General features: G+C 38.7%; 2 protein-coding genes across 3 annotated transcripts in view; one reads left to right on the top strand and one right to left on the bottom strand.

Annotated features, from left to right (window-relative positions):
* Positions 1 to 14,712, bottom strand: part of ACACA (acetyl-CoA carboxylase alpha) — a 209,200-nt gene that overhangs the window by 191,582 nt on the left and 2,906 nt on the right. The window lies entirely within an intron of this gene.
* Positions 1,140 to 11,366, top strand: C17H17orf78 (chromosome 17 C17orf78 homolog). Its single transcript, XM_048824446.2, has 8 exons — positions 1,140 to 1,182; positions 1,448 to 1,558; positions 2,855 to 2,938; positions 5,522 to 5,794; positions 7,445 to 7,555; positions 8,081 to 8,211; positions 9,183 to 9,314; positions 11,014 to 11,366. Exons 1-8 carry the CDS (start codon positions 1,140 to 1,142, stop codon positions 11,077 to 11,079), a joined length of 951 nt encoding a protein of 316 aa, XP_048680403.1. The 3' UTR covers positions 11,080 to 11,366.

Raw genomic sequence — 14,712 nt, forward strand, 5'->3', positions numbered from 1 at the left:
TTCTGGTTAGACTCACAGTTATTGCCAGATGGCCAGCGTTCCATGGTAACCAAGACACTGTTTTTTCCCATTTGGCTAAGAAAGTGAAACTTTTTCCTTCTGATGTAGGCTATATCACTGCAATTCATAGCTTTGCCATCTTCAGACTAGAGATTACTACACTGCACTTTGGTTAGGGTTCCTCCTCAAATCCATCCAGAAACTAAAGCTAGTGTAGAATGTGGCAGCCCACTTGTTAATCCTACTGTGAGCATATTGCACTAACGTTTCATAATCTGCACTGGCTCTGTGTGGATTACTGGGGAGAGTTTAAGGGCTTGGTATCGACCTAAAAAACCGTAAATGACCTGCCTTTCTGAGAGATGCCTCTTTTCCCCATGTGACACTGTCACAGCGGAGATTCCTACAGCACTCATAACATACCCTTAAATTATAAAAGAGAGGGGGCTGCTGGCAGGGCATTCTACAGAGAGCCCTTTTCTTGTGGAATGCACTCATCCTGCCTTTGGTCCAAAATGGCCCAACTCAACTGACCTTTAGGGCATGCTGTAAGGCTCATCCGTTTAAAAGACCTTCTGGGGAAAGAAGTTTTATTTGAGGGAGGATGTGATATTTATTTTATTTTATCTAGGCTACATGGTGTATTTAGCTATTGCTATACTTTGAGAACCAGCAGCAACCCTACATTTTGCTTACTCTGTTTTTAAGTTAATTGTCGGGGGAGAGACAATGTGCGAGAGTGCACTCCTTATATTTTCACAAATCTAAACAAACACTCTACACTTTTCATTACTCAAAAGCTCACTTTTACACTTGTAAATACACTTGTCTCAGTTTGGGGGCCAAGTTTTAGTCAACAGCATCCATTTAATCCTGCAATACCTGCTGGCCCAATAAACTGTTGATCAACACTAGTCATCTTGTTTAATCTCCTAATTCTAGAAGGTCCTTGGATACTATGGTGATGAGCACAGTATAAGAACATAAACAGAACAGAATAGAATCTAGCATGTATCAGGCAAGTGAAAGACTTCCTCTCAGTCTACTCAGGCAGCTAAATTATCTTGTTTAGGGCAGTGAAATTCACCCAGGTGTGGCAAAGTTCCTATTTACCAGTTACACCCATTCAAATGCTTAACATGGGGCTTATCCTTATGTGGTACATTGAGCCTCATACAAGCCGTATGCACTGAGGGGAAATTATATCCCTAGATAAAGTTTATTCAGGTCAAACAGTAAGCAAATCCTGCACCTCTATTAACTGGATCAGAGCAATTACCAATCTAGAAATGGATCAAACTGCAATGAATAAACAGTCTCATTTTTAACTCTCTTTATCACTAATCAATATTCAAACTTAGTGAGTTTCAAACAGGAAGGTGCCGTTACAATACTAATTTGAGACCTTTACCAACCAATGCAACCGCACAGAATTTATGAGTGAAAGAAATAAGAGTGAAAGGATTTCATGATCACGAATATTGTATTCATGTCAGCATTATGGACACAATATTGGTGTTTAGTTTACTGTTTATTTACTACAGCGTCAGCCCAAAAGGTAAGCGGACTGTTTTTAACTGTTTGCAGAATTCTAACAGAACAAAACCAAAAAGTATACCGGGGACACAGACATGTCATTTATAAATTATGTTTGTTAGTTAATGTTTAGGTACTGCTCTGAAAATGTCACTTATTAAAAGCTTTTTAAAAAGGAATGAGAAAAAAAATCTGTAGAATTTGGATTGCCATACCACCTCCCATACTCAAGGCATCTCAAAAACTTTCTAAAGCCTATTCACAAATAAGCTGGCCACATATAGGCAATATACAACAGCAGTTCTACGCTCAGCAGTATCATTATTTTGACCATTACATCCTCCACCCCCCCACCTTTTTTTTTATATATAAAGATAACTAGTGCATGCTATCTCCTTATGCTTTCAAATAGTGCTGTAAGAGCTTTCAACTTCCCTCACTGAGTCACTAACAATAGGCAGAAGGGATATTTCTTGTTTAACATACCATTTCAAGGCTGACCCCTCCACCTAACAAGTATTTCAAAGTTGCCAGCCACCGTATTACCTCTGTGCCAATGAATTGATAACTATTTGTGTGAATAAAATTCTTCCTGTACACTTGCTTACAGCCTCAGACTTATGCAAAAAAACAAGAAAGAATACCTCTACCCAATTTAAGCTACAGAGGGAATTTGGCTGGGCAGAACTGAAATATAAATGTGGCAACACACCCCTACTCTTTTAGAAAGGGGTCACTAGTGATCTTTTATATTACTATTGATTTGCACTTCTAGCACAGTTCAGTTCCCTTGGATTAACAGTGATGGTAACTAAACTACAATACAAGCAATCTTAAAACCAAGCATAGCAAATAACTCTGCTGACAGTATCAGTGTTCTCTCTTGGTTTTTAATTTTATTCACTCACAGTGGTGGGTGTATGTTGGTTTCACACTTTTATGATCTTTAACATTGTAAAATATTTTTTGAATGGTGCGTATGTTAGAGCTCAAGCCAAACTCTTGGCTCTGAACACATACACATAGGAAGTTTGGGGAAAGTTCAGCGCTGGATGTAAATTTTAACTCACTTCCACTTCTACAATATGCTGATCCAAGACCCCAGATCCACATTCTTCTCCCCCACCCCCGAAATTCACTGTAAGTTTAAGTCATAATCTAGACTTTATTAATCAGAACAACTCTAGTTGCTATTAAAGTAGCCGTGAAAAATGAAGAGGGGAGTTGCGTTTAAAAATTTTTAAAATCCACAAAGAGAGGTAAGAAGAAAATTGTGCACATGATTAGTCTAGTAATCTGTCATGTCCATTCCACTCAGACCTCAGAGATTATGACTGTCGTGTGGAAAATTCTTCAGAAGTACTATCTGAAAGCACAAGAAGCATGAACATCTTACTGCAAGGTAGGGAAGCAAAGGAAGTGGGGAGGGAACTCCAATTAGTCAGAAGAGCAAGGTAAGAGCAAAGGGGGATTCATTTATTAGAAATATAGGTACATAGTTTGTTATGATTGGAAGAATCACATGGTAAATTGCCTGCCTGGTGCGAAGACTGCAGATCTCAAGAGACATCTAGACAGACTTATCTGCAGTGCTGGAGACCAGCCAGTGGTCATGGTACATGTAGGTACCACTGGCATAGGGAAAGGTAGGAGAGAGGTCCTGGAGTCCAAATTTAGACTGCTAGGTAAGAGAGTGAAGTCTAGGACCTCCACAGTAGCATTTTCTGAAATGCTTCCAGTTTCACACACAAGGCCAGAAAGACAGGCAGAACTGCAGCGTCTCAATGCGTAGATAAGACGATGGTATAGAGAGGAAGGTTTCAGGTTTATTAGGAACTAGGGAACCTCTTGGAAAAGGAGGAGCTTATTCAGGAAGGATGGGCTCCATCTAAACCACAATGAACCCAATCACTGACATGTAAAATTAAAAAAGGTTGTAGAGGATTTTTTTTAAACAAAGGGGTAGGGAAAAAGACAACTGCTGTGGAGGAGTATATGGTTCAGGCAGACATCCCTTAGCGATTAATTTAAAGGAAAGCAGGCAAGCCAGCACTATGGGCTACACTTGTCAAAAGGATAGGAAAGAAGTTGGTAAAGTACAGGTAAGAGCTTGTGAGGAACAGTCAAACGTAATAGTTCCATTTAAATGTAACACATGAAGGCAAGCAGCAGAATATTGACAAAATTTGCAAGTGCCTATATACAAATGCTAGAAGTCTGAATACTAAGTTGGGTCCCTGGTTTTAATGGGGGTATTGATATAATAGCCATCCCAGATACTTGTTGGAATGAGGTTAACTGATGGGACACAGTATTATCAGGGTACAAAATATATAGTCATAGAGTAGGTCAAGCTGGAGGGGGAGTGGCACTATATGTGAAAGAAAGCATTGAGTCAAAGAACTTTAATGGACAGAAATGCCATGCTTGAACAATAAGAGTATAGCAGTAGAAATATACTACTGACCACCTGAGCAAGATGGCGATGGTGACTGTGAAATGCTCAAGGACGTTAGAGAGGCTACAAAGGTGGAAAATGCAATATGTAGGATTTCAACTATCCTCATATTGACTGGGTGTACGTCTTCTCAGTATGGGATGCAGAGGTGAGAAACCTGGGGAACTGTCCCAGACCGAAGTGTTAAGAGAGGCTTTTGGAACAAACTGATAAATTAAATAGTAATAAGTCACCAGAACCAGATGGTATTCACCCAAGAGTTTGAAGAAATTCAAATATGAAATTGCGGAACTACTAACGGTATGTAAACTATTGCTTAAATCAGCCTCTGTACCAGATGACTGGTGGAGAGCTAATGTGACACCAATTTTTAAGAAAGATTCCGGAGCTGATCCTGGCAATTACAGGCGTGATTTCAGTACCATGCAAATTGGTTGAAACTATAGTGAAGAACAGAATTACCAGACACACAGAAGAACAAGGTATGTTGGGGAATAGTCAACACATCTTTTGTAAAGGGAAATCATGCCTCCACAATCTATTACAATTCTTTGAGGACGTCAACAAACATGCAGACAAGGGAGATCTAGTGGATATAGTGTACTTGCCCTTCCAGAAAGCCTTTGACAAGGTCTCTCACCAAAGGCTTTTAAGCAAAGCAGGCAACCATGGGATAAAAGAGAAGGTCCTCACATGGATCAATAATTTGCTAAAAGATAGGAAACCAAGGGTACGAATAAACAGTTTTCACAGGAGAAAGAAATAAACGGCAGAGTCCCTCAAGGAATGTACTGGGATCTAGAAAAAGGAATAAATAGTGAGTTGGCAAAGTTTGCAGATGATACAAAATTACTCAAGATAGTTAAGTCCAAACTTGACTATGAAGAGTTACAAAAGGATCTCACAAAACTGGGTGACTGGGGAACACAATGGCATATGAAATTCAATGCTGATAAGTGCAAAGTAACGTACTTTGGAAAACATAACCCCAACTACGCATACAAAATGATGGGGTCTAAATAAGCGGTTACCACTTAAGAGAGATCTTGGAGTCATTGTAAATAGTTGTCTGAAAACATCCACTCAACGTGCAGCAGCAGTCAAAAAAGCTAACAATGTTATGAACCATTAGGAAAGGGATAGATAAGACAGAAAATGTCATGCCACTAGATAAATCCACGGTACACCCATACCTTGAATACTGCATGCAGTCACGGGCAGCACAGTTATCACAAAAATATAACTACAATGTTAGACAAAATGGGCAATTACATTAAAAAAGCATTTTTGTGGTATTTTAAAAGATAGAAGTTAGCTTGTGAAAAGAACCCTGGGGAATTACTTACACACACGAACCAAAAATCTGGTCATTTTTTCCTCACTGTAATATTAACAGTTATGTGTCTCTTGTGCGGTACCATAATGTTCATGACTAATCTCGATGGCCTGAATCTTGTACAAAAGAAATGATTTACAATTTAGGACAAGGACTTCCTAGTAGTTATATTTTTGCTTTCCTGTCTCCAGAGTCTGAAAAAGCAGTGGCAAAAGGGGAGCTAAACAGAAACCATACAGTCGCCACTTTGCAATGCTCTGGTCTGCACAGCCCCATACAAGTAAATCTCCTCTACTCAGAGAAGATGTACAGTGTTTTCACAAACAAGCCAATCATTACATACACCCTCCAAAGCCTGAAAGACATCACTGATCCAGATGAGAGTGCTTCTACTGCCCACAGCTGTCTCTTACTAGCAGATCATAAACAAAGTTTTCAGACTGAATTTAACCTTACAGGCAAAGGTAAAAAACAAATCTTTGTTCATTATAGCATATTCCCGTTACGTATGTAAAAAATGCAGTCTTAGGCTTTGTCCACAAACAGCTGATACGTTGCCAGCAACAAAAGTGTTTATGAAAGCAAAATATCTATATTTATATATTTGTTAAAAAAATACTGCAGTATTATGAAGTAATGATCCAAACACTGAATAACAGTATTGTTAGACATAGTTTTGTGGACAATTACTGTAGGGAGTTTTATTTTCCAATACATATAGCTATATAAATAGCTAAGATATGGAAATGGAAAACCACTTAATTATGCAATACTGAACAATTCAGGAAAGAAATATTCCTCCTGGATTTCAGCAGCAGAAGACCTGATTACCATATATAACTGTGATTACTTTTCATCATACAATAATCCAGCTCTTTTAGGAAAATGAAAAGAAAATCAAACATAGAATATTCGGCACAGAAGAGTGAACTGCAGGCTGTTTGTTTTTCCCCTTTGTTCCACGGATCTCCAGTAGATTTTAAGAAATCTCATTCTGTATCAAACCACATATGCAAAATTAGTTGGTTTTCTTTGTAAAGGTTCCAGCTACACTAATTCCTACAGAATTTGGGAATTCTGTTGCAATGCAGTAGTCCACAGACAGTTAAACAGGACAGTGCAGATGGGACAGCATCATGTTTTAACTGTGACCCCAAATTGCACTACAGCCCTGCAAAAGCCCAAGTTTGTTGCAGAATTCAGCAATACATCTAAAACACAGTAAACACTCAACTGCACTGCAAAAATCTGTGTTCTAATCATGTCAGCACTCTACCGTGCTGTAACATGATCCCTCAAGATGGCTAGAATTACAGTGTCAACAGGATCAAAGTGTCAACCATATTGAGATTGATGACACTCCTTACATTATGCCCACAAAAAGAAAAGGAGTACTTGTGGCACCTTAGAGACTAACCAATTTATTTGAGCATGAGCTTTCGTGAAAGCTCATGCTCAAATAAATTGGTTAGTCTCTAAGGTGCCACAAGTACTCCTTTTCTTTTTGCGAATACAGACTAACACGGCTGTTACTCTGAAACCTGTCATTATGCCCACAGTTTAGCTAAAAGCTAAGGCTTTGCTTTACAGTGATGACCCAACTTTGTATAACAATTTAAACTGTTGTGGATCAAAAGGCTTCCAAAGTTTTGGCCAATCAATAAGCATGGGGCCCAAACATATTAGAATATCCATGCTCTACCTTATGTCCCTCCCTTTAACACTGTTATAAGCCCAATTCAGAAACTAATTCAGTTTTACGGAGCAACTTTCATACATTGTGTATCCCAAAAGTGTTTTACAAAGCAATGAGTAAGATATGGTTATTGCAGGGACTGTACAGTAACAGTTTACAAACAGTCTTGGACTTCATAATAGAAATTCTCAAATGAAGGAACATTGGCAAAGACATCTCACTCACTATATTATCATGTCTAACATGATAACATTACAAGTTACTAGTACTCTGTTGCAAATTGCCTAATATTCTACCAGTTATTGGCCACTAAGCCCCTGCTTAGTTTACTCTAGTCTTGAGTTGCTTTTGTTCCCTAATTGGTTTAAATAAATAAAAAAAGTCTTCACTGGTTTTAAACATCTCATTCTTTTCACAGTGTTTCTGGTGGGGATATCAGATTGCATTATTAACGCAAAGCTGTCTGAGCCGGAAATTTTTGCAGAGCAACTGCACGCCACAGCTGTACACCAACAAAACAGCAACTCAGGTAGCAGTAAAAAGTTTTCTCTGTATAGTCAGCACTGAGATACTCAGCAACCAAGAGTAGCAGGATATGTAAGGATGGGAGAAGGAAGATGGTTTTTAGATTCCACACACACAAATCTTACAAGTTTTCACAAAGACTAACTGTGGTATCTGAAAAATATTGGGCCAGGTGGTTTTCTGAAATTCACACAACCCCTCTTTGTTCTGCAAACTTGCATATTTGTATTGGTGAGCAAAATTTGGGCACTACCTCTCTCATGGGAAATTATGTTCTTGCTCCTATCTCTCAACCAAGCATAAACCAGGCAGAGTTCTAAAAGGTTTCACAGAGGCTTTCTGGATTGATATATTCACAGAGTCTTGTGGACATCCTTAAGTGTTAATGAAACGTTCTCAGGTTTGGCTGTACTGCGTTACCATCCTAAAGATGAAGAAATCCTCAAACTACCAATGGGGAACATGCTGTCTTCTGTACTGTATTTCATCTACTTCACAGAGAATGATTTTTCTCCCTTTCTAATCACAGGTATAAGTGAAGACATGCTGCTCAGACTAAGACACAGACAAAGCATCTATGCCAAAGCAGTAATCGTATGTGTCCTGCTACCCTGTGCACTAGCCTTCATTGTGTTTGTTATATTTGAAGTTCCCTTCCCAGTAAGTTTGCTGAGCACAATAGCTCTTTATGACAATTTGCAACTGATATTTTATCAATAGCTAAATATGATTTAAGTTCATTTCATTATTATAATAAAACAAGCAGGGTTCTGAGTTTAAGAAGCCCCAAGGACAGACACAAAGGTAAATTCTGTGAGATCATGCCTTTAAAAGATTTGCTAATCTTTGTGATGAACTGGGGTAACCATTTCTCCAGTGAGAGGTCTTATCACCTAATTCAAACTCTGCCAAAACGAGCAATTCCTCACCCTTCGTACGACTGCCTACAATGACATATTTTGCCTATTGCTACTAGGGTATACAATCCCAGTGCACACCTGCAACCTTGGGATTTTGTATCAGATGGAATCATCGATACCCTGTCTTTCAAGGCTTTATTGTGGATCCTGGGAAACTTAGGTTTGACTCTTGGTCCCAATCACTTGCTCTCCAAGCCAGCACACACACGAACAGTACTAAGGGAGGTGGGGTAGGGGGGTTGCATTTAGATCAAAATGAGGAGGAAACAGTCTTGCAGCCTTCTAAAGTGACATCAATCAAAAGCAACCCTCTTGACTTCAGGATAGGAGTAGTCAAGCATTTTCTAAAGGTACAAGAGGGGAGAACAGAAAAGACTTTCAAGAAAAGGCAGGTTACTGTGGACTCTGAAGTTTTGTAGGCCCTAGATTTCATAATTCAAAGACGCCCCCAAGAGGGCATATGCCATGCTGGAGATGTCTGGGGTAGAACACACTGGAAGCTGAGATGGTCAATGTGATTTTTTTTTTTAATTTCTTTTTTTTAAAAAGACATTGCTACTTCCTCTCACACTCTGAAATGCATACTTCAGTCAAAATTCAGGTTAGTCTCCCTAGAAATGAAAAACCATCATTTTACTAGCTTCAAATTCTTGGTATTTTGTGCTGGTAGCGTCTTTCCAACCTTCTAATGGCTTCTCCTTCTTTTCCGAGTGCCCATGCCCTAGCTGGAGCCAGCTATGCAACTGTATTCAGAAATGTAAAAGACAAGGAGAAGAACGCATGGAAAACCCAAATTCTGTATCAGCCGAAGGATCTGCCATGGTAGGTCACAAAACCACACAAGTTTTTAAATGTAGTTCAGTAACAATATTTCATTTAACAATACAGATCTCCCTCAATAAAAGTGAATGGCACCATAGTTCTGAAAGTGTGTTATGAGGGTGTCTTTTCAAGATTAAATGATTTAATCTTTTTTTTTTCCTGCCTTGTTAAATGAACAACAAAAGGAGGTGGGTATCCAATTTTTAGAAAAAGGGCCTGGAGGATTCAGGACAGCAGTGTTCTAATGCCACCTCAGGAACCTACTCGCTGTGTGACCTGGGCCAAGTTACTTAACCTCAACGAGTAGCCATTTATTTCTCTATGACATAGTTGTAATACTCACCTCCCAATGATACTGTGAGATTTAGTGTTTGTAAAGTGATTTGAGATCTTTGGAGGAAAAAGCCTATACTGTCAAAGAAACTATTTAGAAGAAAGGACAAATAACAGCACTGCATTAAATAGGGAATAGTTTAGGAAGTACAATGTGAAACTCCATTTCACAGATCTTTGAAATGTATATTAAGCAGCAATTAAAAGCTGACAGATTCAAAGCAAAGAACATCAGCAAGGACTGGGCACAGTTTAGTTTTCAATTGAACATTAGCATAAAAATTTCACATAATTGAATGGTTCTGTGCATAGACCAGTCAGATATCTTGTGTATCAATGACCACTGTCGGAAGACAGGATACTGGACTAGATGGACCTTTGCTCTGACCCAGTATAGCCGTTTTTATGTTCTAATGGAACAGAATGCTATGGGTTTTATCCTGAATACAGAGGGAGCCATTCATACCAGACTTGGATATAGTGAAGTAAAATGAATGGCCCAAATCGTTTCAAAGCATAACAGTATGCCAACTGCAATTCCAATTAAACTGAGTCTCTACAGTATTTAGAGTAGGGAGAATACCGCAAAATAAAACTGTCACCAAATATTTGTTCAATAATGTTTAATTTGCTTCATGCTCCTGGTATGTTTGTTTTCTGCAAATTATCCTAGAAAATTAATTTATTAGCAGGATTGTTTGCACATACAAGTTTTGAGCATATGCTGTAAATTTTTGCAGAAAGCAAATTTCAGATTTATAACTGAGCATTCACATTAGAAATCTGATTTTAAGATTTACTCTCAACCAGTCACAGAACAGAAATAATACCATGTGACGTGTGTCCAATCAGAAAACCTAAAATATTAAATATTTGCAATGAACTAATTGGGAACAAGCTACAGGCTAAAAATTTATTGTAGAAATTTGGCAAATAATTCCAAACAAATGAAAAATGCCATCTGTGAAAATTTCTGAACAGAAAGTGGCAAAATATGAATACTTTATTCATTACAAATCATTCACTTGGCTCTACTTGGAGTGAAGTTGCTTGGCGAAAAGCATGATTGCACTAAGAGTGTTGGGAATTGGATTGAGACCCTTTAGACTCATTTCACACAGGCTACTGAACAGCCATCAGGCAGTAACTTTTGGCCACAATCACCATCGTATACATTCGAACAGAGAGGCTAGAGGCAAAAGGCTGTGTCTACCATTTCCAACCCCAAGAGCCACCATCCCCCACTACAATCTACTTCAAATTGAAGCCAGAAGAGGTTACACTAAATGATTGGCCTGAAAAAACAAGACGACCATTACACAGGTCAGATTTTAGGAGCAAGGCTGCTAAATTTAGTAATACTGAAATATTCCCCTTCATTCCCCAGAGAGGAGCTTCTTATCAAGCACCTTGGACCAAAGCAGCCAAGATCATTGCCATTCATGAGACTTAGTTCTGAAAAACTGCAAGCTGCAGGAGAAAACACAATTTTCTGTTTTATCCAAGCACAGGTTTTTGCTTTATCTAGAAGTCTGCATTATTTTTCTCCTCACTTCTTATTGTTCAGAGAAGCAAGAACATCAGCATTTTACACGATACAGTCAAGCAATTACAGATTACAATGAACGGTTACATCTGAGTGACATTAGCCTGTTTTAGGGGCTCTCCTTACGGAACTAACCCCTCGGAACACATCTTGGTGTTGACTCCCTCCATGAACTACCTGGAATCACATTTTAACTTCAGCAGTAGACTATGGCCATTAGGAGCAAAGGGGATAATGGAAAAACCTACTTACAGAAGCAATAAAAGTCTTACCAGACATTGCAAATTCTCCCTCTGTCTTCCTTAGGTTAATTGTAGTTGGAGTTCACACAGCAACTAACATCTGCTAAACTGAAGATTGTATCTAGACAGATTATACTTAAATGCAAGACAATGAGTATTCAGAAAAGCATCTAACACGGGAACCAACTAAAAGTATATAAGCCCTGTCCATTGAGCTTGAGGGCCAAATTCTGCCCTTCCATACACAAACTCTTGCTTGTTGTCAGCAATCAAAAGCTCCCTTCATCAGCATCTTCAAAGCATAAGGAATTTGGGTTAGCAATAACAAAGTTCAACTCTGCCGCATTTTAAGCATCCCGTGCCACTAATTTTCTTGTGTTCCTCATTTTGTCATAAACTGGATCATACCATGGTTTAGCAGTTCAATTAATTTGGGACCTTCACACTGTAATGTTGCTTCCAAATGAGACCATAGGCCAGACAGTTATTTGTTGTAAAAGGAGCACAGGTTCTGAGGGAAGATAAATCAAAAGGTAACCCCACATTTCTACAGGCAGATTTCTGTGTGCATGTTCTTGAACTCTCATTGCATGGAACTAGACCATCAACTTCCCTTAAAAATTCCACAGATCCATGGAGTATACAAGACCTTCAGGCCAACTGAACAAAGTGACATTAAAGTTCCAGAAATGTAGTCCAGGTTATGGATTCAAGGTGCCAAATCTGTTGAAGTCAGAGACAAAACTGCTGTATTAGGTCCAATCTAGTCCATCCCTCTATCAGTACAGGATTTTTCCCTGCAGTATAGTTTCCATTGCTTTGTCCAATCTGCTTTAAATGTCTCAAGAAATGGATGTTCTCCAGCTCTAGTGTCACTGCTTTATACTGTGTGCATAGAAACAGTGAAATGAAATTGCTGAAAAATCTAGATATTGTATTATCCCATGTTCAGTACACACACGTACACACACAAAATCATGGGTGTTCATATGAACAGATACAATCAGTTATCCTCAGGGATCTGTACAGCCAGCGGACCTGAGTCTCCACTGCCTACCACCTTGTGTAGTAATTTACATCTGTGAAAAGTGAGTAAAAAATCTGTTTAAAATATTGTCAGATATGAATTACTATACAAGATGAAAGCCAATGGAAAAGTCAGGCATTAGTTCTTCTGCCCCTTAGAAGCCTATTTTGAGCTTCATTTGAAAGGAACCTAATCCCTCCAAATCTGGACTGATTTATTGAATTTTTTGCATAGCCTCAACACAAAACTAGGTGAAACTCAGTTTCAAATTAATTCTGTTATGAGGTTTTTTGAACCTAGAACTCAGAAGATTCCACACAAATTTAAACTGAAGAAAATGTTCACACAAACTGCTGAATTTTCCAAAGCTCTGCATAAAACACAAGCCTAGAAATCTGCAAGCACTATGTTTCTATTATTAAATTCAAGCATAAAGAAATTAGGTACACTGATGACCAAAAAGGACAGAAAGACACTTTGATCCAGTTTTCATCATTTGCTCTGTACAACTCTGTATCTGTAAACCTGTTCTATTCCAATTAAACCTTGCCATTTATCAACGTAAATATCATAGTCTAATCACTATGTAACACAGGATTTTTATCAACTGTCACACTGAAAATTCACAGCCACACACTTGCATAACTGTACCTCTTAGTGAATATACAGAAATACCTTGAAAATGTAATCAGAGTAAGTGTGAGATTATTATTCTGCAGAGACAATAGTCGCTAACTATGGCTAAACCTATGCTGCAATCAGAGCTCTGACTACAGTACATGTAGACATAGCTGGGCTAGCTTTGATCTAACGAGCTCGAACAACAATAGCAGTGAAACCATGATAGCACCAGGCTATACAAGCCCACCCAGAACCCCGTCTGTTTACTCAAGTGGCTAGCCCATGCTGCAATGGCTTCACTGCGATTGTTATTGAAGCTAACTAGATCAAAGCTAACTTGAGTATGTCTGTATGTACGGCAGTGAGACCTCTGATTGCAGTGTAGACATACTTTATATGGTGAAGTGGGCAAGCACTCAAAGAAAAAAACTCTTACCAAGACTACTTTCCCCAAGGATTGAGCCTTTTATACTCACAGGCTAAAATGAAAGAAAAAAAGATTTTTACATTCACACAGAATTACAGAAAAATCCAAGGACTCTATTAGCTGAGTGTGCCGCTGTGTCTCCAAACCACTCAAAACAAATCATCTTGGACTTAACAAAACACTGGTTAACTGGTTTTTTCACCACATTTTCATGTGTAACTGCACTACCTTGTTCTGGCCTGCACCAAGAGAAACTAAATACTGCCTGAAATATGATACTTGTAAGATTTCGAGCCAAGTTTTAAAGTCCCCATTAGTTCAGAAGAGATTTGGATTAGAGACGGGCTCAAACCAGAACACCAGAACTAACTCCTCCCCCAACCGTACAAACTGTATGGAGGTTCTAAATCCAGAATTTAACTTCTGACATTGGGCCCATCTCCAGTTCAGATAAGGATTCAAACTTTCCGTTGTTGACCCAAACTGAATCTCTGAACTGTACGCAGTTCACCCATCTCGGATGCAAGCTTCAGGTTTCATAAATGAATTGCTGAAGGCAATATCTGAAGAGGAGAACAGCTTTCATCTCAAGTTCTCCTGTAAATAATTAAATGCCAAAGATCTGCATAAAATGAATAAAAGCGGCCTTCTAGCCTAGTTGTGAACAACAGGACATTTCCTCCAAGCAATCTAGATTCTGTCTTTCTAAATCAGTGTCATGCATCCTCCACAGCGGCACAAACAAAATTTCAAACAAAATTAACATCACAAAAGAGGTACAAAAACCATGTCATATTTGAACAGTGATGACAAGTTTTTTAGGAGGTTTGGGTTGTCTGGAAGAGGCGATTACTATGGGTTACAATACCCAATCTTATGGATAATAGGTGGACCTCCCTGCAGAGCTTATTGCATGACTGGAATCTAACAATGTATTTGAAAGGCATGAAATATTAGTTAAACCATCAGTGCATCATGTACATGTGTGCATGCATATAAAAAAAATAATCTGCACAAATTTGCCTTAATCTCTGTGAGACCTTCTGGTGTCAGATGCAATCACAATAAACAAAAATATACTCGATTGACCCAGAAGAGAATGATGCTGCAGAAAAGGCTCCCAATGCAGTCATGGCATCACAACACTACAATATCATCGTGTTAGGGCATAAGTAAGGCTACGTTTTAGTCACAGGTATTTTTAGTAAAAGCCATGTACATGT

This window comes from Caretta caretta, chromosome 17 (genome assembly GCF_965140235.1).
Source record: "Caretta caretta isolate rCarCar2 chromosome 17, rCarCar1.hap1, whole genome shotgun sequence".
NCBI classification, from domain to species: domain Eukaryota; kingdom Metazoa; phylum Chordata; order Testudines; family Cheloniidae; genus Caretta; species Caretta caretta.

Excerpts from the sequence above, each read along its gene's own strand:
- C17H17orf78 (XM_048824446.2), top strand. The coding sequence starts at position 1,140 with ATGGGGCTTATCCTTATGTGGTACATTGAGCCTCATACAAGCC. Across the intron at positions 2,939-5,521 it reads CATGAACATCTTACTGCAAG|AGTCTGAAAAAGCAGTGGCA; the intron begins GTAGGGAAGCAA and ends TCCTGTCTCCAG. Across the intron at positions 9,315-11,013 it reads TAGGTCACAAAACCACACAA|AGAGGAGCTTCTTATCAAGC; the intron begins GTTTTTAAATGT and ends TTCATTCCCCAG.